Below are 23,917 nucleotides of genomic sequence, written 5' to 3' on the forward strand. Positions count from 1 at the left end.
TGTATAAGATCTTCCTCGAGGGTTGGAATCCTGCTATCGTGAATAGACCAAAGCCTGGCACCCCAGCTGCTGGGGGACCGTGGGAGCCCCTACAGCCTGGGCTTCTGCAGCACCCTCTGCCTTGCAACCAAGCTTCTCCCGCTGCTCCCTTACACTCACATTTGGCGAGGCTTTTTGAAAACCACATTGACCCATCAAGCTACCCCTGTGAGGACCAGTCTCAGCTCTGCGGTTCAGTTCTCTGGGTCAGCCCAGATTCAGGTTCAAATCCTGGCTCTGCCACTGGGTGACCCAGGGCAAATTATTCAAACTTTCTGAGCCTCAGCTTCCTCCTCTGTAAGAAAAAGATAATAATATGAACTTCATTTTTTTCTAAGAGTGAATAAGATCTTAAACATATTCACATCTGTTTCTTAGTAGAGGAACTGGCATAAAACAAGCTCCAATATGTTATTATGAATTCTCATCACTACGGTCACCTTTGCCAGCCATGCCCCAAGCCCGAGTGAGAGGGCTCTCCTGGGTGCTGGCTTCCTCTCCCTCCCCCAGCCAGTGTTCCCAAAGCCCCAGTGCGTCTCCACCTGAGTCTCGGGGTAGTGAGTCTCGGGTAGTGAAGGCAGGGGGGTAGAGGGATTAAAAGAGGCTCTGGGAAACACAATAGTGGCAGGCCTAGCCCCAGCTCAGTGTGATTTGCTTGTCCCCCTTGACTTGACAGAGGGGGCTCCGAGCCTTGGGGACCCAGAATGCCCCACCCACGGCTTAAAGCAGTATTTTCCAGAACCTGCATCTTAGTCCCTGCCTGCGTGGTTCAAAACACAAATTCCCAGGCCTTGCCCCAGACCTCTGGAGTCAGACTCTGCATTTTGAACACGTAGAAACATTTGCCCTGGAGAGGCTGGAATCTTGTTCCTGGACCCCACCCAATTGCTGGCAGGCATGGGAAGGGCCTTATCACCTCCCTCTCTCTCCTCGTTCTGCAAAAAGCAGCAGGGCTATGGGGCATCTGGGAGTGAGATCGCGGGAAGCAGAGGAAGGCAAGTCGTCACCCCTTGATGAGAAGTCCCTCACCGTGGATGGGGACATGTTAACTTTTCATGAGGACTAAGCAAAGTCATTGTCTTTGGCATTTTCTTTTTTCTTTTTTTGAGCTAATTTGTTTAGCTGGTATATCTTTTGAAAAAAATGTGTTAATTGAACACAAATCAAACAATGCATATTTTAAAAATGCAACGGTCCAGGAATGTATAGGGTCAATTTTCCCTCTACTCCATCCCTCCCCCACCTCAGTAACCCGACCCTGAAAACACAATTATGTCACCCTCCCCAATGTTTGCTCCTATTACCTTTTTTAAAAAGATTTATTTATTTGAGAGAGAGAGAGAGAGCATGAGCAGTGGAGGGAGGGACAGAGGGAGAGAGAGAGAGAAGCCCAAGGAGACTCCACGCTGAGGACAGAGCCCTACAGGGGGCTTGATCTCACGACCCTGAGATCAGGACCTGTGCTGAAACCAAGAGTTGGACACTTAACCAACTGTGCCACCCAGCTGCCCCAGACTTCTACTACCTTTTAGTATGTGTTTCTGACTCATTATCTCTTTGTTTTTATAAATTTAGAGACACGTGTAACCTTTTCCCAAAAAAATACATACATGAGACAGGATCATCTTACACGTACTATTTCATAGCCGGCTTTTTTTTTTTTTTAACAATTTAAATTTAGTTTTATCCTCTTTATTTTTTTAAAGACTTTTTAGTTTATTTATTTTAGAGATAGAGAGAGTGCACACCAGCAGGGGACGGGGCAGAGGGAGAGGGAGAGAGAAACTGAAGCAGATTCCCCAGCTGAGCGTGGAGTCCAATGTGGGGCTCAATCCAATCCCAGGACCTGAGATCATGACCTAAGCCAAAACCCAGAGTCGGGCACTTAGCTGACTGAGCCACCCAGGCGCCCCATCCTCTTTATTTTTTCATTGAAATATAGTTGACATAGAATTCCTTGGTATTTTCTAGAATCTCCGCTGCTGGAACGGGAAGACCTTTGGTTCTACACTCAGCCAGACCTGCACTGGAATCCCTGCTCCCTGCTTCCCAGCTGTCATTTAGAGGGTGCTCAGCTGCTCCGAGCCTGTGTCCTCCTTGGCAAATGGAGGTCATTGCTAAGACAAAGTGAACGTAACAGACCCTACTTTATAGGGTTATTTCAAGGGTTAAGCGAATAGTGGCTGGCGTAGAGCAAAGCTCAACAAATATTCCCTATTAATATTCCTCTGTGATCTTATGATCTTAGTTTGCACAAAACTCTATTATTGTACTTCTCATGAAACATATAACAAGAAAAAATGTTAATATGCTTGCTTCCTTCACTGTAAGTTTCTCAAAGGGCAAGAATTATGTCTAACCCAACCCTGTATCTTTGAGAACCTTCCTGGAGCCTGACCCAGGAGGCACTTGGTCAGGTTTTCCCAGTGAATGATTACTACCCTCATAAGCAAGGGCAATGATAATTAATGTCTGCTCAGCACACAAACCTCCATCTCTAGCACCCCCCTCGCTCATGGGGGGATGCCCTCTCTCCACGTTTGGACCACAGCCTCCCGTCCCCTGCACCTGCTGGCTGGACCAACATCCTAGGCCAGCCACCATTACTGAATCGGGATCTGAAAGATACTGGTAGTCTTCTCCTAGTACCAGCCAGAAGTTACGGGGCAGCCATGTTTAGCCTTGTACACAGAGCAGGCAAACAAAACACATCTTCAAAGACAGAAAATGGAGAAGGTTGCAAAAAGAAGCAAACAGGAGACCATGGGATCCCATAGAAAGAGAAACAGAGGGAGGATGGCTGCCCCGTATCCAGCGTCTTTAATGATCCCTGCTTTCAATTCTGGTAAAGCAAGACGCATGTTAGGCCCTGGGATCCCACAAGATGCTCCTGTGTCCTCCCAATGTATGTTTGCTTTTTGCTTCAGCTAGCTTGAAGGTTTTGGTTACCTGACTCCAGAAGGATTAGGACGAAGGTCACATACATGCAGTTTCCGGCTTGACTCAGGGGCCCCAGGCGTCTGGGGCACAGGGTGGCAGCTACGTGGGCTCCTTCCACCACCCTGCATCCTACCCCTTTGGAAAGTATATCCCACCACACAGAAGGCAAGCAAACAGTCATCAGATGCTTCCTTCATAGAAGGAGTCAGTCTCTGATGTCCTCGAGAAGGAAGGTTCCATTTCTAGCACTTCATTCTTTTAAATTAAAAGGTGGAGGGGAGGACGAAATGCTAATATCTCAGCGAAGACCGTGATTCTGTGTTAGTGGCCAAAGCCCAGTCTTGGGGGGTGGCGGTGCGTGGGGCTGCACTCCTCCAGCAGAGGCTTGTAATTAAGCGCAGGCTGAGGCAAGTCTCCCACGAATCTGTCACCTCAAATACATCATCTCTCCCCAGGCCTCAGAGACAGATGAGCAGAGAAAGGCTCAGCAGCGAGGTCCTTTTTCCTGGTGGCTGAGAGGCCCGTTACACGTGCCCTTTGTCCCTCTCGTGCCCGCCACACACACACCTGCAGAAACACACACCACACTTCCCTCCCGTGAGCCCAAAGAGTAGTTGCCGTCCTCTTGAGCAAGAACCTTGAAATTTCAGTTTTGACATTAAACCAAGTGCCATACCCCCGTTCTCTTGGCCCTTCCTCCTGGTTTTTCTTTCTTGCATTTACTTTCTTACTGGGTGGTCCGACATCTAGGCTGGGAGAATGGGTGGGGTGGGGAGAATGGAGTGCAGCTTTCCTGAGTGTTGGGGGTAACTTGAGGTCTCAGTCCCAGGAGATGGGAGCACGGTCGCCTGCCCATCCCCCGCTGGCCACAGGCCCCTGGCCCACGGTCTGATGGCCACACTCGTCTGGAGAGGAACACCCTGTACGCTCTTGGTCTGCTGCGGCAAAGATCAGAAAAGCACTCACTTGCCTATTTCCTTGGTCCTTTATTCAAGGCTACAAGTTTCTGGCATGGCTAGCGGGAAGTTAGGCCCAACTTGTCTCTCGGTGGTTGATAGAGGGTGAGGCCTCCTAAGGACCAAACAAAGCAATAATCCTGGCTGCTTCCTGCTCGGGTAGAAACCCGGGTGTGTCGGTAAGAACTCAGATCCGGCCCGTCCAGCTTCCTCAGTCCTTTGATCAGCAGAAGAATCTGGGAAGGCTCCGAGGGAAATAGAAATAGAACATCATTAGCACCCCAGAAACTCCCCTAGGTGCCCCCTTCTCTAGCCCTCCCGCCTGGTCCGTAGTCACCATCCTCCTGGCATGTGAAATCTAGCACCATGGATTAGGTCAGTTTTTGGTTTTGTTTCTAATTTATGAGCCGAAAATCTTTTTAATATGGACACCAACACACTCATCTGTTTAAAATACTGTACCCGTTAATCCAATGCATATATTCAGATAAATAAAAGACCCCATGACATCAATAAAAAAACCTAAGTGCTTACATATGCAAATTTGATATAAATACTGCTTTTTGACTTTGGTATTTCTTTTTTTTTTTTAAAGATTTTATTTATTTATTTGACAGAGATAGAGACAGCCAGCGAGAGAGGGAACACAAGCAGGAGGAGTGGGAGAGGAAGAAGCAGGCTCCTAGCAGAGGAGCCTGATGTGGGGCTCGATCCCATAACGCCGGGATCACGCCCTGAGCCGAAGGCAGACGCTTAACCGCTGTACCACCCAGGCACCCCTGACTTTGGTATTTCTGAGCGGAAGACCTGTCTTTTTAAAGTCCCACTCTGGAACTGAGGCTTACTTTACTTTTTATTTATAATGCCCTTTATATATATTTTTTTAAGTAATAGCTTTATAGAGACACATTTCACATGCCATACAATTCACCCATTGTTGAATTCAGAGTCGTGCCACCATCATCATGATCAGTTTTAGAACATTTTCATTACCCTCTCCCCAAAATTCAGTATCTATTGGCTGTTACTCCCCATTTCTCCCCAGCCCTCCCTGCCCTAGAAAACCATTTTCTGTCTCAATGGATTTGCCGGTTCTGGACATTTCATATAAATGGATTCCTACAATATGTGGTTACTTTGTGACAGGCATCTTTCACTTAGCAAGATGTTTTCAAGGGTCGTGGACGGTGAAGCTTCTACTGGTACTCCCTCCTGCTTATCGCTAAGTGATATTTCATTGAATGGATCCACCACGTTTGCTTACCCATCCATCAGATGATGGACATTTGGGTTGTTTCTACTTCTTTGGCCATTAACACCAGGTTGTGAACTTTATATGGTGGATACATACATACATAAATGTTTGCTTTTGTGTCCAACTTCTTTTGTTCAATATTAAATTTGTGAGATCAGGGGCACCTGGCTGGCTAAGTCGGTGAAGCATGCGACTCTTGATCTTGGGGTTGTAAGTTTCAGCCCCACACTGGGTGTAGAGATTACTTAAAAATAAAATCTTTTTAAAAAAATGTGTGAGATTCATCCCTGAATGTATGCATGTAGGTATGGTTTGCTCATTTTAACTGTTATACAGTATGCCTTTGTTTGAGTGACCAATAATTTATTTATCCATCCTACTGCTTAGAGACATTTGAGCTGTTTCCAGTTTAAGAATATTCCTAAGAATGCTACTACAGTGAATATTTCCATACAAGTTGTGAAAGTCAAGGACAGATAGAGGCTAGCCTTGGAGGCTACCTGAGCAGACAGTACCAGTTGTAGCCATGCAGACAAAGCTTAATTTACCTTTTTTTTGCACTAACTGGACCTGGATTGTTTCTTGCTTCTGCCTCTGGAAAGGATAAGCAAAACTTGAACAGTTTCCCAAGGTTAATATGGGGTAACCACTGAAAATTTTCATATTGTAACCAATCACTGAGAATAAACAGTCATTGTTTTCTGTCTGTGTAAACTGCTTTATAACAATATACCCTTGAGTCGCCTGGGTGGCACAGCGGTTAAGCGTCTGCCTTCACGCTCAGGGCGTGATCCCAGCGTTCTGGGATCGAGCCCCACATCAGGCTTCTCTGCTGTGAGCTGCTTCTTCCTCTCCCACTACCCCTGCTTGTGTTCCCTCTCTCTCTGGCTGTCTCTATCGAATAAATAAATAAAATTAAAAAAAAAACACAATATACCCTTAAGCCGCATTCCATGTTCTCTTCTGACTGCTCTGGTTTGCAAGCTGCCTTTTTGATGTATGCACTATAAATTTTTACTAATTACTACTTCTGTGATTCATTAGTTTTACTTTGGCTATTTTGAACCTTTGACAATGTGTTTTGGTGTACATGTGGACAAATTTCTGCTAGGCATGCGCTAGGGATTAACTTGTTAGGTCAGAGGGTATATTGTTTGCAATCTGTAGGGTATTCGGTTTTTCAAATTTAGCGTATAACACCAGACAGCTTCCTAAAGTGTTTGTTATCAGTTTACACTCGCAACAACAGTGTGTAAGTGTTTCAGTTGCCTACATCTTCCCCCACACTTGGTTTCGTCCATCCTTTTAACTTTATCCATGTTAGTGGGTTTATAGTGGTATCTTGTGGTTTTTATTTGTATTTCCCCCATGAACTAATTAATGCAGGTGGGCACCTTTTCCTGTGCTCATTGGCATCTTGCATATCTATCCCTCATGGGGGAGAAGGTGTCTATCCAAGTTTGACTTAGTTTCATATTGCATATTTTGCTTTTTTATTCTGGATCTTAGCTCTTTAAGAATTATAAGGGTTACAAAGATCTCGTCTCATTCTGTGGCTTGCTTTTTCACTCTCTAAATAATGTTTTTTTGATAAACAGAGGTTCATAACAAAGCAAACAAGTAAAACCAGAAACAGACTCATAATTACAGAGAACAAACTCTGGTTACCAGAGGGCGGGGTGAGTGGACAAAACAAGTGAAGGGAATTAAGAGGTACAAACTTCCAGTTATAAAATAAATAAGTTATGAAGGTGAAAAGTACAGCATAGGGAATATAGTCAATAATATTGTAATAACTTTGTATGCTGACAGATGGTGACAACACTTACTGTGGTGAGCACTGCATAATGTAGAGAATTGTTGGATCACTATACCATCCACCTGAAACTAATATAATATTGTATGTCAACTATACTTCAACTAAAAAAAAAAAGACCAAAAAAATGTTCATAATTTTAATGTAGTTCAATTTATCAATCTTTTCATTTATGGATAACACGTCCCGTGTCTTATTTAAGAATTCTTTGTCTGCCCTCAAGGTCATAAGAATTTTCTCCTATATAATCTTCCCAATGCTTTATTTACTGTTTTACTTTTCACATTTAAGCATATAATCTACCTGGAATTGATTTATGTGTATGTTCGGAGATAGGGATCAAGTTTCTTTCTTTCTTTTTTTTTTTCCCCCACAGTGGGATATCTGTTTGACTAATTGCCATTACAAGAAGAACCACCTTACCCCACTTCTGTATAANCTGGAATTGATTTATGTGTATGTTCGGAGATAGGGATCAAGTTTCTTTCTTTCTTTTTTTTTTTCCCCCACATTGGGATATCTGTTTGACTAATTGCCATTACAAGAAGAACCACCTTACCCCACTTCTGTATAAAGATATCTTTGTCCTGAATAAATACCCAGATATGTGAGAGTCTTGTTCCTGGACTTTCAATTCTGAGGCTCTTATCATGCTCCAATTCCATGCTGCGCGTGTATCACCACCATCATCATCATCATCTCCATTTTCCAGATGAGAAAACTGAAGCACAGAAAGGCTAAGTAACTTGCCCAGTAATTTGCTAGTTCATGGCAGAGCTGGGAATGGAACAAGGAATGTCTGGCTTTTAGATCCGTAAGTCCCTATAAGTTTTACAGGTTCTCAAGCTGAAGCGTTCAAAGAACATCAAAGTAGGCTTTGTGGGTGCGAAATCTTGAGAATAGGAATGCCAGGCTGCACACTGCGTGGGTCTGCATAACTAAAGGGCGGAGGGTAGGGCCCTGACGCTGGGTGCTCAGCCCGACACCGACGGCCCCTTCTTTCCCAGTCCCACCACTAGAGGGCGCGGGTAACTGAAACTCGCCAGGGACGTCCCTCCCTTCCCGCCCCTAGTTACCTTTCAACCAATCATCAAATATTTACCCAAAGCGCCGCTTAAAAGGAATGCAAAAAGTTGCCCAATCCAGTCTCACTCTAATTTGTCTCATTCCTAAACCACTGAATATGAAGTCCCTTCTTAAATCACTTACTGTTCCTAGCGTAAACTAAATTTTTTTTTCTTAAAATAGATTCTTTCCCTCTACCCCTAATGGAAACGAGAAGCAAGTGTTTGGCATCCTCATGGCAACCATTCTTCAGAGATGCTTGTAAATACGGGGTGTACGGCTATGAGGTCAAACCTCCTTATTTCTCTCAAAGATACAATAGTACTTGATTACATTTCACCTCCCTAGCAATTTACAGGTTTCTTCGATCTCTCTTCAATTTCTCTATGTCCTTTTTTTTTTTAAGATTTATTTATTTATGAGAGAGAGAGAGAGAAAGGAGGGGCAGAGGGAGAGAAGCAGACTTCCCATTCAGTACAGAGACAATGCCAGGCTGGATCTCATGACTGTGAGATCATGACCTGAACCAAAATCAAGAGTTGGCTGCTTAACCGACTGAGCCACCCAGGCCCCTCTCTAGGTCCCTTTTAAAGTGTAAAGTTCAAAAGTGAACTTTGAACTCCAGGATTCTATCCAGGGCCAGATTTACTTCCTGATTGATTCTTGATCCCTGTTATTATACTCAAACCATGTGCAATCATTCCATAAAATAATTCATCCTTATCAACACGATGAAGGATTATACAGTCATTGAAATAACAAACACAAAGACAATGACATAGCAATATAGAATATACTTAATATTTTGTTTAAAAATGCATGCAACACTGCACTGGTTCGGGGGGTTCTTGTAGTTTTTCATTACTGGGATCATTTTGAGGTCTTTTAAAAACTGATTAAAATCTTTTTTTCACTCAGCAACTTATAGAGTGCTCATTACGTGTAAGACCAAGAACAAGGTGTTGCAAGGAAGACAAAAGGAGACACAGATCCTGTTGTTCAGAATAATAGTAGCTGACTCATCAAATGCTTACCATGTCCTCGCTACTATGGTCATTCCTATTGTATAGCTTAAGGAAGTGGGGAGCAGGGAGGTCAACTAGTTTACCAAGGTCACACAGAGTAAAAGCAGAAGCAGAATTTGAATCCAGCCCCTCCAAATGTGCGAGATGTTGGGCTTAACCATCATACAACACTGCCTCCTATCATAGCTTAATAAGATAAGGATAAATGACATTCAATCACTCATCAAATATTTATTGAGCAACTACTACATGTCAAGTACCAAACTAGTGTGGGGAATACACTGATGAGCAAGACAAGCACAGTTCCTGCCCTCATGGACCCACAGTCTACAGAAAGCATTACAGGAGTTCAGCAGAGAAAGAGTGGCCATCTTTGAAGCTAGGGGAAAGAACCATCTCCTTACACTCTCTGTTCCATTCCTTCTCAACCTTATGGAGAGAAAAAGGGATGGGGGGGAACACAAAGTCCCAAGAGAAAAGTTATGAGAGGTGACATCTAGTCTTCCAACAAGCATTTGGGATTCAAAAACAAGGACAGAGTCAGGACTGGATAGAGTTTTAAGGTTCCTGCCAACCTGAAACTAGTTTCCGTTCACTTTTTACTCAAGTAATCCTCAATCAATAAGTGCCAAGCACTGAGCTAAACCCTGAAATTTCACCTGTGAATAAGCCAAGGTCCCTGCCCTCCAGGACTTTATAGTCTAATGGCACAGAGAGACAAGAAATTCCGGCACCACGTACTAAAGCTAGTGATAAGCAGCAGCGCAGAATGAGATGGGCACTCTGCAGGCTGGGAGCAGACAGCAAGAAAGTGACATCTATACTGAGCAGTGACACAGAACAAACTGGAGTTAAAAAGGGGACAGGGTAGGGGCGTCTGGGTGGCTCAGTCTGTTAAGGGTCTGCCTTCGGCTCAGGTCATGATCCTGAGCCCCCAGGGGTTGGCCCCTCAGCTCCGTGGGGAGCCTGCTTCTCCCTCTCCCTCTGCCTGATGCTCCCCCAGCTTGTGCACTTGCTTGCACTCTCTGTCAAATAAATAAAATCTTTAAGGAAGAGAGAAAAATAAAAATTTTTTAAAAGGGGGTCATGGTGAGGAGTGTGATTCAGACTTGTGGGAACAATTTATGCAAATGAGAAAGAATCTGGGATTGAGAACAATTCTGTGGTTTATAGAGTTGTGCCAAATAATGCCACTAATTTGCTAAATTCCTTCCTTGTTCATTCCCAAATCCAGGAAGGGATGTGAGTATGGGGCCAAATCTAGGGCCAAATTCAAACTCTTTACTTGATAACCACAAAGCTCCATTCTAAATAGGATAGCTTAGCCCATCAACACTTCATTGCAGGTGTTCATATGCTTCTCTTGCCATTCAATCAGTCTATCAGCAAAGCCACTGCTAGATTCCAGAATAACAGGGCTCTACTTGGCTCCCCAGGGGAATAGTGGAGTCAGTCTTCATATCTCTGAATCCCACACGGAATCCAGTTCAGCACTTTGGGAGCACAGAGATACCATTGTTCTATATTCCACTAAACATAGAACAAAAAGAAAAATTCATCTGATGGCATAATTACTATCTTGACCCACATCTTCTGCATTGCCCATCCCTACTCCCAAGCCCTCCAGTGCCGCGCATCAGGGCACTTCTCCTCTCTCTTTAGACTCTGCTGCTTTCAAATGCCAAGTAGCTCTACGCAGATAAAAGTATATAGCTTTGTGGATAAAAGCAGAAGCTTCAGATTCAGAATAATCTGGGTTGGATCCTTTTATTAGCTTTCTGATACAGAGCAAGTCACTCAAGCTGTGGCAGCCTCAGATTTCTCTGTCTTTAAAATGAGAATAATAACAGCTCTTTCACTGGGATCTGTTGAGTGAACGTAACCAGGTTAAGATTAGTAAATGACAAAGTCTATGTAAGGATATTATCACGTTGCTTGGTATATAAAATGCACTGAATAAATGGTAGCTGCAGTAGAATGTTGCAGATGAGGTCATAGACTACAGGCAGAAGTCGGTGATGCCAATTAAGCCACTGGCTGGAGTCACAGCAACCCCCACCAGCCCAGACAGCTTCCAGCGACAGGATTAGAACAGGACGCGTGTAAGAGATCCTCGGTCCCTAGAGACTCCTTCCACGCCCAGACCTCTGAAGGGATAGGCAACTTGCGTCACCAGCCCAGCCCGCCGCCTCCTCTCTGACCGACCGACACATGGTGGGAACGTGAGGGGGCGGGGCCGGACCCCCCGCCGCTGGGCCAATCGCCCGGCCGGAGGCGCCCAGCCAATGGCAGGGGCGCTCCAGGACCTCGGGGGTGGGGCTACAGGGAGGAGCGGCGTCGTCGTAGGTCACTGGGCGGACCGGGGGCGGGGCCCGCGGGGCCGACGGGGGCGGAGCGGCGAAGGCCTGAGCGGTCAGAGCGGTGATGGCGGCGGCTGTGGGGACTGCGGCAGCAGCGGTCCCGGCGCCGGCAGCCGGAGTGGATGGCGCCTCTTCGGTGCACTGGTTCCGCAAAGGGCTGCGGCTCCACGACAACCCTGCGCTGCTGGCGGCCGTGCGCGGGGCGCGCTGCGTACGCTGCGTGTACATCCTGGACCCTTGGTTCGCGGCCTCCTCCTCAGTGGGGATCAACCGATGGAGGTGAGGGGGCCGAATGGGGTCGTGGGTCCGGGGGAAGCGGCCTGGCCTCGAGGGCGCCTGGCGAACAGCCCGGGTCGCCCCCTCCCTACGGAGAGGGAAGCTCTGCCTCCCAGTCCCCACGGCCGGAAGACCTGGCCTGAGGAGGTGGGACAGGGAGACGGAGCCGGGCCTCCAGAGGGGAGAAGCCGGGACGAGGGAAGCAGTTAGTCATCTTAGTAATGGCCTGGGTGGGCCAGGGCTCAACCTCCGACAGACCGCGTTCGCACTGTGTATTAGCCCCTGAGGGACCTGTCAGCATTCCTGTGGGACAGAGATCATACTCCTCATTGTACAGGTGGAACTCCTGAGGCCTAGAGACGCAGAGTTGGCCTGCCCAAGGACTTGCAGCCAGGGAGTGGCAGAGCAGGGACTCCTGGTCTAGGGCTCCTAGGGGTGTGCTCAGGGAGGGGAAGAAAGGAGATACTGGCATGTGAGGGCAGGGACGGGTTTCTGGGTTTCTGAGTCGGTAGCACAGCAGGTGCTTCTGGCAGCCTTCAAGAATGCTGGGCTCCCAAAGGTCATCTCTAAGCCTCTGGCTTGTTTGAATCCATCCTTTCACCCATCCTGGTTTCCCTCCACCAAAGCCTTCTTGCCTCTGGAGGTGTCTAGAGAGCCTGGCTTGGCATTAGATAAGGCAGGTGCGGTCTCCCCTTTATTATGAAGACCCCAAGGGCTTACGCAGTTAGAGGCACTTTGTGTCCTGAGCTAGAAAGTAGTACTTATACACCTTTTGAAGAATTCCCTCGGCGGCTAGCTATGAGTTTCCTAGGGAAAAAAAAGAAAAGAAGGAAGGAAGGAAGAAAGAGGAACCAAAGTATCCCTTCCTTCCTCCTCTTCTCATGAGACTGATTTTAAAGGATAGTTGAGCCACTGTAGATTAGACTTTTATCAACTGATGTGCTGAAGTTAGGAAGCAAATAGCTGTGATAGGAAGGAGATCCCTCTCTGATGATTCCCAGGAGGTGCAGTCCACAGAATCATGGGAAAGGATTAACAGAGAGGTAGCTGATGTCTTTTCTCTGTAATCAGTGTTTAAAACCAGAGAGTTTTGAAACATTCTGTACCCTTTTCTCTTTAAAACACCCGCAGCTGTCCTTTGGTTTGTTTGCATTGTTCTGGGGGATGTTTGCTTGTGGCCATGTTGCACTAAGGGGCAGAGTTATTCCCAGCATACAGTGGCTATCAGTACACCATTCTTTTCCTCCCTAAGGCGTGTGCCCTGCTAGGAGAGTGAGTGCACCTAGCAGTGGGTCTATTAAATGCCCCCTCCTGCCGCATTTATATAGAGAGAACAACTAAAGATAGTCCTGTGGAGAGCCTGCCCATACAGTTTTCTATTGCTCTATTGCTCTGCCTCTGCTCCAGTTTCTATAGATAGGAGGTTGGGTTTGACAGACATCTTCAAATGGCCATCGCTAGCATGGACATTAAACCAAGCCTTAGACTTTGCCCTCTGTTTATGGCAGTGTGCCAATTAGAGCAGGGTAAGTAAATCTGACTACTTGCTTGTTACGTTGTCATGAAAGAGGTTTTGTTTTGTTTTGTTTTGTTTTGTTTTGTTTTGTTTTGTTTTGTTTTACCGGGGCTGGGGGGACATTGCCTAGGACTGCCTACTCCTTTGTGGTAGTGGAGATTTAAAATCAACAACAAAACCTCTGTTGCTGATTAAACTCAGATTTGCTAGAAACTAGGTGTTTATGGATTTTTGTGGGTCACTCTTTTGTGATTGTGCTTTTGAGCAAGTGAAGGAGAAAAGGAATATGCCAGCTCAGATGCCTTAGTCAAATCCTGAAGTCAGAGGCCGTGTAGGAATGTAGATATTAATTGAACAGTGATTTAATGAGTGGCTAGTATCTTCGAGGCACTGATGTGGGTGTTGCTAGGGACACAGCAGTGAACAACAGTTGTGTCCAGAGCTCCTGGAGCCTACGTTTTAGTGGAGGGAGACAAGTAAACAACCATAATTTAGTTGAACTAAGTGCCATGAAATAAATAAAATAGAGGGACAGACTAGAGCAGTATCAGTCTTGCCGCACATGGGAATCACTAAAGGATCTTTGAAAGATGCTTGGACTCCGTCCTCCCCCAATTCTGATTTAATGGTTCTAGGTTATGGCCTGGGCATTAGGATTTCTAAAGCTCTCATGTGCAGTGAAGCCTGAGAAACACTGGATTGGAGAAGCACAGACTTGAGCCTGACAGCTTGGGAAATGTGTTGCAGTGCTTTGTCATGGAGCTAATTAGCTTTGGCATTCAGAAGAAAGAGGTGAAAAAAACACAAAACAGATTGAATATGAGAACTGCTCCTGGGTCTGGAAACAGACACACTGCTGCCACCCCTACCATACTCTTTGCTCCGGTGATCAGATCCAGGGCAGAGCTGCAGACTGTTTTACACACTCGGTTGGGGGTTGGGGAGTTGAGGGTGTGATGGAGCCAGCTGTACCTCTGCATAACTGCAGTCTGTGTAGTCTTCCAGTGGCTGTTTCTGGATCTGGGAGTGATCTGGGACCACGGTGCTGCAGCATAACGTCCTAGCTCTGCAGATCAGTTGCTGCCTCTGAGAAGCCTCCCTAGAAGGGGTGGGCTGTGGGCCATCTGGAAGAAGTAAGGGGAATCGAGATCTCAGATGTCTGTTCTCCTCCTGCACTTCTTACACTAACTCCTGCACAGCATTCTCCAGCAGATGAATCAGATTAAAATAACCATGAATGGCACTTTCTAAGAGTCAAAGAGGACAGAGAAAGGCAACCAAGAAATATGTATATTAGCTGAGCAGAAAGGCTAGCATACTCCTTGGCTTGGTAGTAAGTGGGAAACTGATGGGCTAATTGTAGCTCAGGGAGCCTCAGGACTTTTACTGCCAAGCACTAGTTGGCTAAGCCCTTTGTCATTATTCCCAGCCTCACCTTCCCCAAATTTGCTGCATGTGGAAGGAGGTAGAGTGAGAACCACCCAAAAAAGGGGGGTGATCAGCTTCTAGATTTAAAAATGGGTACTCAGAATAGGTTTTCATTGCCTTTGTCTTGCTCCTGCAACTTCGATTGGTGTTGGCAACAATTCATTGCACCCTTTATTTAAATCATTTTCTCCCTAGCTCTGTGCTGCACCTGCATTCAGGAGCTTCTGGGACAGGGGGAGTTGGTAGAAATAAAATACCAGCCCGTATAGCTGAGAATTAATAAATGAGGTGATCTAGGAACTCCAGGATGCCTGGTGAGAACAAGTGTATCTCTCATCCCAGTGCTGGGAGCTAATCACTATGAAACTGTTATTTGGTTGGTTCGTCCCTGGGACTTGGTCAGCAAGCAGGGGATTGAGAACTGTAGCCTGTTGGGGGAGAAATCTGAGTTTCTCTGAGCTGTTCACACTGGTACCCAAGAGAGTCACTTCACTGTTCTGCTGAGGAAACATATGCCAAAAAGGAAGGAAAATCTTCATCTTTTTCTTTGAAATTAGGAAAGCATAAATATATTTTTAAGTGAGTGATACTTAGAGATCAATCCCTGCTGTGGATTGTGGGTTTGAGCCACTCTTTTCCATGGGGCTTATGTTCTCTTACTTAGGATAAATTAATTTCTATTAATGTTCTGTGTAGCCAGTCTGGGCCACCCTATGGTATCATCACATAGTTAGATAACCTTGGTTTGATGCAGAGAAACTTGGTCAAGGGCAATCTGGATCCAAAAGAGAGTTCACTGTCATCCTCCCTCCTCCTATTAACAACAAATAAAATATTCCTCAATGTAGAATCTGCCATCTTTAGGGAAGGTCTTCTCTAAAAATCCACCTATCTTATTCTAAAGGGCTAGCCCCATGGAGCGCCTGAATTGCAGAGTCCTTTCCGTATTTTTGGAAACCCCTGTTTGGTCTTCTGCAGTGCTGTCTGCCTCTAGCTCCGGAGCACTTACATAATGTAATTCAGTTGCACATGTTGTCTAATCCTAAGGGTGAGCTTTAACTGCTCGCTCAGGACCGTGTGCTCTGAATTTTGGCCATGTGAGCTCAGCTTGGAGCTGCCAAGGGTGAGCTGCCAGCCCCAAATGCCACCATCTCCAATACACAGTCCAGTTTTCTTTAGAGTTCACCCTCACTGGAGTAAAGAGAAACTGGCCATGTGGAGAGGAGGGCTCTGAGGGAGGGCAAAAGGCCCAAAATTCTCTCCAGTGAAAGAATGCATACATCTGCCCCAGCGAGCATTTGCCCAGTAGTAGTGCTGCTCCCTGTTTCTTTCGTGTCATGCAAAACTGTCATCTGGCAGGAGAGGTACTATAGCAGAGGCTTCTCTTTCTCTGGCTGCCTGGCAGCTGGGGGTCCTGGGGGCTTTTTGCCTTTTAGGGGGGCCATCCTTAAGGCTCCTTCCTGGGAAAGCCCTGTAGGGCTGGACTTGGGAGGGAAGTTGGAAGTAACAGAGCATATCTAGAACACCAAAGAGGAGCCAGAAACCAGGATCTCAAAGACAGAAAGTTTAGTAGAAACAAATTGGCAGCAAAGAAAGGCAACTTATAAACAGAAGCTAGAAATGAAGTTCAGTTTTCGAGACTAGTGCTTGTGAAACTTTAGTGTGCAAAGGAATCACCAGGGGCTCTTGCTAAAATGCACATTCTGATCCTGGAGGTCTGAGATTCTGCATTTCAACAAGCTTCTGAGTGATTCTGGGGGCAAAGGTGTTGGCTGCGGTTCTCCTTGACAGCTGCGTCTTGGGCAGCACAGCCTCAGTGCTCAGGCGGTAAGTCCTGGTCAAGAAGCAGTGGAGCCTGGTGGTTAAGGATGCAGACATTGAGCCACACTGCCTGGTTTGAATTCTGGTCACTTACTACCAAATTACTTAATCACTCTGTGCCTTAGTTTCCGCATCTGTGAAATGGAAATAATCATAATATCTACTTCACAGGTCTGTTTGAGAAGGAAATGAGATAATGTGTGTAAAATAAGTAGACCAGTGCCAGGTTCATTGCAAATGCTGATTAAATGTTAGTTGTTGTTGTTATCATTACTATCATTTGGTTGCAGAGTTCAGAGTTGGGCCTTCGGCTTCCTGCCTCAGCTGTTGACTTCTCTTGTCAAAGAAGAAAAAGGCTCTCATGGGGTTATCTTACTTTGCTTCAGAATTTCTCCTTTTAGTAAATGAGATCTAGAACTAAAGCTCTGGGGAGGCAGCTGGAGCCTAGCCTTCATGCGCACGTCAGCCTTATTTATAGCTTCAAACTGAAAACCTGTGCAGCCTAGTGGCCTGTGAGGGAGGAGGCCACCAACGTGCATGGCAGTGACATTCCTAAGAGCCTCAGATGGAGGACCCGGTGCCCTGAGGTGATGGAATTTAAGTTGCCAGTTAGGTCCAGGCATTCTTCCTGGCAGGGCCCGGCTTTCAGGTAGTACAAGGCTGTTCACAGGGGTCTCTCTTCTCTTCCTCTTGAGAGGAACTGTGTGGCTCGGGAGGAGGCCGACACAAGTGCAAGTGCGTCACTCCGGGCTTAGTGTTCCTTTTCTGAGGGTGTCAGGTTCTCAAAAACAGAAATTCACAGAGGCGGAGCTTGGGGTTGCAGAAAGCAGTCTCCGATCTCCGCCTCTCCGCCTCTCCTGGAGAGTCTCTGCAGGATAGCAGGATGCTCTGGGCCGAGCGTGGGACTCAGCTCCTGCTGGCATGTGGGTCTGCGACATTCGCTGCCGTGGGAGTGTCATGTTGTTGACGTCAGGGGCAGCGGCGGGGACTGGTTCCGGTGGGCATCCTGGGAACGGGCTGCTCCTGTCAGCGTGCAGCAGTCAGGGGATGCGATGTGCTACAGAGGAGGCACGGGGCTGCATCGTGTTCAGAATGAAATCTAATGATTTCCGTCATTGACCAAGGTGGGTGGGAGGTGGCAAAGTGTAGATAGCAGGGGTGTCTGTGAATAATTATGATCTTAAGCAAATTTATTATCCTTTCTGTGTTTCATTTTTCCTTGTCTATAAAATGAGGACAATATTTCCCTTCAAAATGTTTTGAAAGAATTAAAGAAAACTTGCTTAAAAAGCATAAACAGATACGTAACAATGTTGATGGCATTGTTTGCCTCTGGCGAGGGGAATTAAATTCCTGATGGATAAAGGGGAGACTTTTTACCACGTACCTTTTTATGACTTGAATTTTGAATTACATAATTTTAAAATGCTAATTTCATTTAATTTAAAAATAAAACACATGTTGGGGTTCCTGGCTGGCTTAGTGCGTAGAACATGCAACTGTTTATTTTTTATTTTTTTTAGAGAGGGAGGGAGGTGAAGAGGGGCAGAGGAAGAGAGACAGAGAATCTTTTTTTTTTTTTTAAGATTTTATTTATTTATTTGACAGTGAGTGAGAGAGAGCATGAGTGGGGGAGGGTGGTGCAGAGGGAGAGGCAGAAGCAGACTCCCTGCTGAGTGGGGAGGCTGACACAGGGCTCAGTCCCAGGACCCCGGGACCGTGACCTGAACCAAAGGCAGACACTTAACTAACTGAGCCACCCAGGGGCCCTGAGAGGGAGAGAATCTTAAGCAGGCTCCGTGCTGGGCACGGGCTCGACCCCACAACCCTGAGATCATGACCTGAGCCAAAATGAAGAGTCAGACACTTAACTGACTGAGCCACCCAGGCACCCCAAGCATGTGACTCTTGATTCGGGGTTGTTAAGTTTGAGCCCCACATTGGGTGTAGAGATTACTTAAAAATAAAATCTTTTAAAACAAACAAACACACACACACACGCGCACACACACACACACACACACACATGTCAGGGGCACCTGAGTGTGAGTTTTGAATTCGAGCCCCACATTGGGTGTAGCGATTACTAAAAAAAAGTAAATAAACTTAAAAAAAATTTTTTTTAAATAAAACACATATCACAAAAATGTACTGATAGATTTCTCAGAGGTGGTTGTACCTAACTGAACAGTAAATAAATTTTTGTGGTCAAATAAAAATGAATAAAACACCGAAGGCACTCAGCAAATGCTATTTCCTTCTCCATAGTGATCCAGCTCTCAAGGCCACGTCTCTTGAGTATCTGCGGGTGCCCACCACGCCCCCCCACCCACAAAAGCATGTGAGGATATCCTATAGAGAAGTACCTTCTAAGGCTTTCTCTCTCTTGGGCTGAGAATCTGGTGGCTAGAGCCCTGGAGAATGAGCCACCTGCCAAACGAAACCCTGAGAACTGGGGACCCAGCCCAGGCTGTGGAGCTGTGGCAGTAGACATATGTGCAGCCCAAAGCAAGAATACACAAAGGCAGGTGGACGAAGGTAGTAGGGTTTGCCAGGGCGGTTGCAGTCTTGTTCCTCTCTAGCAGGACCTTGGGCTTCTATACTGCGGTATTGCCCTTGCTTTTCAGATGGCTTTCTCCCCTGTTCTCCCTTTTGATTTTCACAGCAGCCTTGTGATAGGTGGATATTTACACACACACACACACACACACACACACGGCCTGAGGCTGAGAGGGAAGACATGCCTTGCCCCAGATCACAGAAAAACAACCAGAGTAGGAGCAGCTCTCATTTGTCCCTGGTTTTCTATATGTCAGGCACGGCACTAGATGTTTTTCATGCATTATTTGATTTTCTTTTCTTAGCAATTCTAGGAGATAGGTATAACATCAACTCCATGTTGCAGATTAGGAAAAAAAAATAGCTAAACAGGTTAAGTTAATGCCTAAAGTCGCGCAGCTAGGACGTGGCCAAGTCAGGATTTCAGTGGAGGCAGTGCTGTTGCCCCAGCGTGTTCTGGCTGAAGTAGAGTGAGTACTCATGGCGTACAGCATCTCCCTGCTTTGGTAGGAGCCAGAGTGCCTCTTTCTTAACGTACCACTAAAAGGCCTGTGTGGGCTCTGCAGGTTCCTACTTCAGTCTCTGGAAGATTTGGATACAAGCTTAAGGAAACTGAACTCTCGCCTGTTTGTAGTCCGGGGACAGCCCACTGACGTTTTCCCAAGACTATTCAAGGTAAGTGTGCAGAGTCCTAGAGGAGACAGGGAGATTCTGTTCTCTGCACTTTCCCCACAGACTGAATGAGGTGATATTCTGACTCAGAAGATGGAACTGGTCAGCGCTGGTCTGTAGGGAATTTGGGAGCAAAGCCAATCAGTTTGCCGACAGAATGGAAACTGTGTTAAGGAAAAAAATTCTGTGAAACCAGTGTCTTGTTGGAAAGTTCCCAGCTCAGTCCAGACAAGGGATGCGGCAAGTTATTCCACCCCGGATGCCACTGGCTTCCTCAGATGTTTTCTTGGCTCAAGCCGACAAGATTTATTAGGGCTCTTCCTATGCCAGGAGTTTGAGGACAAATTTTCTTTTTTAGCATGGGGCGTTTCCTGTCTTGCTATGCGCTATTTATTGGGGAGAAAAATCAGCCTTTTTGAGGGAGCTCCCTGCTTCCCTGGGGCCGCTGGTTGTTAGAATCTTCACTGTGGGTACCATGTAGGCCTCTGTCTATTCTATCAGGTAGCCAGCCCACCCACCCCACCCCACCCCTGTGCCAACCCCTTTTTTTATAAAACACATCCTAAGACCCAAGCAGGCAAAAGTACTCACAGACAGAGGGCTGTAGGACAGTCTGTCCTCATCCTCAGGAGTGCAGGATCGTTTTCATGCCCCTCTCCATCCCAACTCCCCTCCCTGCCCTTCCTGGGGGAAAAGACCAGAGGAAAGGTCTGATGTCAAGGCAAGCAGCCTGCTGAGTACTTCATCATTCACTTCCCCTCCCCACACCCCCCATACAGACACACACACACACAAGTCACACTGTGCTGAAAATAGCCAGTGTTCATTGAGGACAGACTAGGAGTCAAGAGCCGTTCTAAGTAAATGCTTTACATATATTAATTCTCATAGCTGCCCATAGAGGTATGTGCTGCTGTCCCTGTTCTACAGATGAGGGAACAATAAGTTCATGGTCGTGATGCCGACAGGTGATGATCTAAGATTCCAGCCCAGGCTCTCTGGTTCCAGATTTGTGTTCTTAACTAGCACAGAGTTAAACACATTTGCCTCTCTTCTCCCTCTGCGTTGTCTCCCCTCTCCCTTCCCAGCACCCCAGAGGCGAACCCAGTAATAGCCCAGAGGTACAGATAGATCAGTCAGTCAGTCATTCAGCATAAAGAGTCCCCCCACTTCCCTTATCCGTGGTTTTGCTTTCTGCGGTTTCCATTATCCGCTGTCAGCCATAGTCTGGAAGCAGATGATCCTCCTTCAGGCACAGAGTCAGAAGGTCATCAGTCACTTAACACTGCATCATAACACCTGCGTCCTTCCTCTCGCTCCATCTCATCACGTAGGCATTTTATCATCTCGCATCATCACAAGAAGGGACAGTACAGTGTAAGGTACAGTAATAGGTGTTTTAAGAGAGAGACCACATTCACATAACTTTTATTAACAGTGTATTTTATAATCATTCTGTTTTATTATTACTCTTGTTAATCTGTTGTGCCTAACTTATAAATTAAACTTTATCATAAGTAAGTATGTATAGGAAAAAACATAGCACTATGTGAGGGTTCAGTACTGTCTGCAGTTGCAGGCATCCACTGGTGATCTTGGAACGCATCCCTGCAGATCAGAGGCAACTACCATGTATTTATTGAGCTTCTACTATGTCCTAGGCCCCCGATGAGGTACTAGGGTAATGATGAGACAGCGTGGTTTCTGCTCTGAGAGTTCACACTCAATCGGGGAAATAGGCAAGTAATGGGCAACTTCACTGCCATATGATAAATGCTGTGATGGGAAAAGGGCAAGGTGCAGAAAAATCCTATTGAAAGAGAAGATTGAGGAAAGCTTCTTGGAGAAGGTGGCATCTGATAATATTTTTATTATTATTCCCTGAGTTACAAGTTTTTGACAACATCATCTATATGAATTGCTAAGCATGGTACCTAGCTCATAGTAAGGGCTCAATGTTTAGTCCCGTTATTCTGGATGAGGGATAGCCAGCCCTACTCAGGACCCACACCACAGGCACGACTGAATTAGGTCCCCAGTGACCAGGACACTTGCCCCAGGGGTTTAGAGTATTAAGGGACCATGACCAGAGACTCTGTTTAGAATGTGGCTTTCTTCTTGCTAGTCATGTTCTAGGGCTTTCTGTGGGTTATCTGTACAACCTTTTACTGGGCCAGCTTTCTCCCAGCATTGCAAGGAAATCTAGAAAATTCTACTAGGAAAGACTTAACAGCTTGAAAAAGAATTCCCTTCTTTTTTAACTTGTGATCCTTCTGGTCTGATTTCTCTGACCTCTGGACTAAGGATTACTCCTCCTTGCCCAACTTTTCTGAGAACTAGAACCTATTAGCTCTGTTTGCTACTAGACTCGGGAGTGTTGCTGTGGAAACCATTAGGACACTTCACATAGCACAAGTCTGCCAAGAAAACTAAGCCAGAAGTTTGTAGGGCTCTGAGGAGCTCTGAGAAAGGCATGCCAGGCAGGAAGGAGACAGTGATCATTTCCCGCACTGTCTCCACCAGTGAGTCAGTGCTTCTTTCTGGGACTAGGGGCTCCCCTGGGAGCATTGTATTTATAGCTGCCTGCTGCATTCTCCTACCCTAGAGACACAGCAGATGTATGGGGCTACCCACCTCTCTCTTGATTCCACTAGTCTAGGGCTCCACTGTTGCCATGCTTGTGGCCTCACCTCAAAGGCCTGCTTTCCTCAACCCTTGGGAACTTCAGATTGTTTGCTTTCCAGTTTAAATCTTTGTCCCTAGTTTGGTCTGCAGCCCATTCTGACAGGTCTCTAGACTCATTTCTTCCCAGGAGGGAGCTGAGTCCTCATTCTCCTCCCCAAACTGTGCTTAGCATAACAGATTCTCTCCCCATAGGAATGGGGGGTGACCCGCTTGACCTTTGAATATGACTCCGAACCCTTTGGGAAAGAACGGGATGCAGCCATCATGAAGATGGCCAAGGAGGCCGGTGTGGAGGTGGTGACTGAGAACTCTCATACTCTCTATGACCTGGACAAGTAAGACATGGGCCCCAGGGCTCATATTGCCAATTGTGGGAGTTGGTGGTTTGGGTCCCCGCTGAGCAGAACTCCGGGAGATTTACCAATAGAGCCACCTGGCACATGAAGTATGGCATTTTCTAGAAGCTGGAGGGGAATGGGCCAGAGGTGGGGCCTGTGGAACAGCTCACAAAGAGCTTTATCCAATTTGGGTGCAGAGAGGCTCACTAGGGCCGAGGGACGAAAGCAGTGAGGATCCCCATGCAAGATCTTCGTAGATCTCCTAATCTGCTGTGCTATCCCTCCTCATGCTCCCACTTCTGTCCTGCTCCTGAAGAGCTGTCCTCTGACCTCAGTGGACCCTGGCTGTTAGCCCCTTCCCGACAGTGCTCTGTTCTGATGGATCCCGTTTCTGTACCTAAAACGAGTTCCCTGAGCTCCCCTGGCTATCTGGGTTTCTAGGCCATGCACTTAGATGTCCTGCGGGAGGCTTTAGAGCTCTCTGCAGGGGGCCGAGAACTAGAGAGCAGCCTCCTTCCCCAGGGACAGGCCTCTGCTTTCCCAGCGTCTAGGAGGAAACCCCCTCCTCCCCTTCCCTGGCAGAGCTGTCACCCTCCTGCTGCTGCTGCTGCCGCCAAGCCAGCGGCCCTCACTGTTCCCTGCCCTCCTCTCCCCGACCCAGTGGTGGCTGCCAGGAGGCCAAGTCACGCATGTCTGCACGTGAGCTAGTTCTCAGGAGGAGTTGCTGGGTGTGGAGCTCCTCCTCCTGCCACGTGGGGGAGCCAGAGGACGGGGAGGTACTGCAGGGGCTGCAGCCAACCTTACAGCCCTACAGTGAACTCACCCAGCCAGCCAGGTCTTGCGTCAGCTGCCTCTTGGCCAACAGGAGGAGCCCTGGGAATCTGGCTCCAGACCACCCCAATGCATTCTATAGAAACAGCCTTGATTCTCCTCCTCAGTCCTGTATCTTCTTTTCTTACCTGAATGCATTTGTTTCCCTCGATCATGAAAACAAATTTTGTAAACTGCCAAACACCCTTTAAATAGTTGTTGCTATTACCCCAGTCCCAGCCTCTAATCTAGGAAGGATAGGCTGTTCTCCACCTCTCTGTTCTAATAAATTGGGGCCAAGAAGGCAATGATTTTCAACAAAAGAACATGCTTGCAGTTCTTATCAAAGAGCTTCC

The 23,917-nt window shown here is 46.7% G+C and overlaps 1 protein-coding gene across 3 annotated transcripts in view; it reads left to right on the forward strand.

The window, feature by feature from the left end:
- The first annotated feature begins 11,486 nt into the window (after positions 1-11,486).
- The window catches only part of CRY2 (cryptochrome circadian regulator 2), a 34,102-nt gene continuing 21,671 nt past the window's right edge, over positions 11,487-23,917 (forward strand). For all 3 annotated transcript variants that reach the window (XM_019802824.2, XM_034644987.1, XM_034644988.1), the window contains exons 1-3: positions 11,487-11,735; positions 19,623-19,731; positions 22,606-22,748. In XM_019802824.2, coding sequence (XP_019658383.2) covers positions 11,521-11,735; positions 19,623-19,731; positions 22,606-22,748 — 467 coding nt within the window. In that variant the 5' untranslated portion in view covers positions 11,487-11,520. The remainder of the gene's footprint in view (positions 11,736-19,622; positions 19,732-22,605; positions 22,749-23,917) is intronic.

Source organism: Ailuropoda melanoleuca, chromosome 16 (genome assembly GCF_002007445.2).
Source record: "Ailuropoda melanoleuca isolate Jingjing chromosome 16, ASM200744v2, whole genome shotgun sequence".
Classification (NCBI taxonomy): Eukaryota; Metazoa; Chordata; class Mammalia; order Carnivora; family Ursidae; genus Ailuropoda; species Ailuropoda melanoleuca.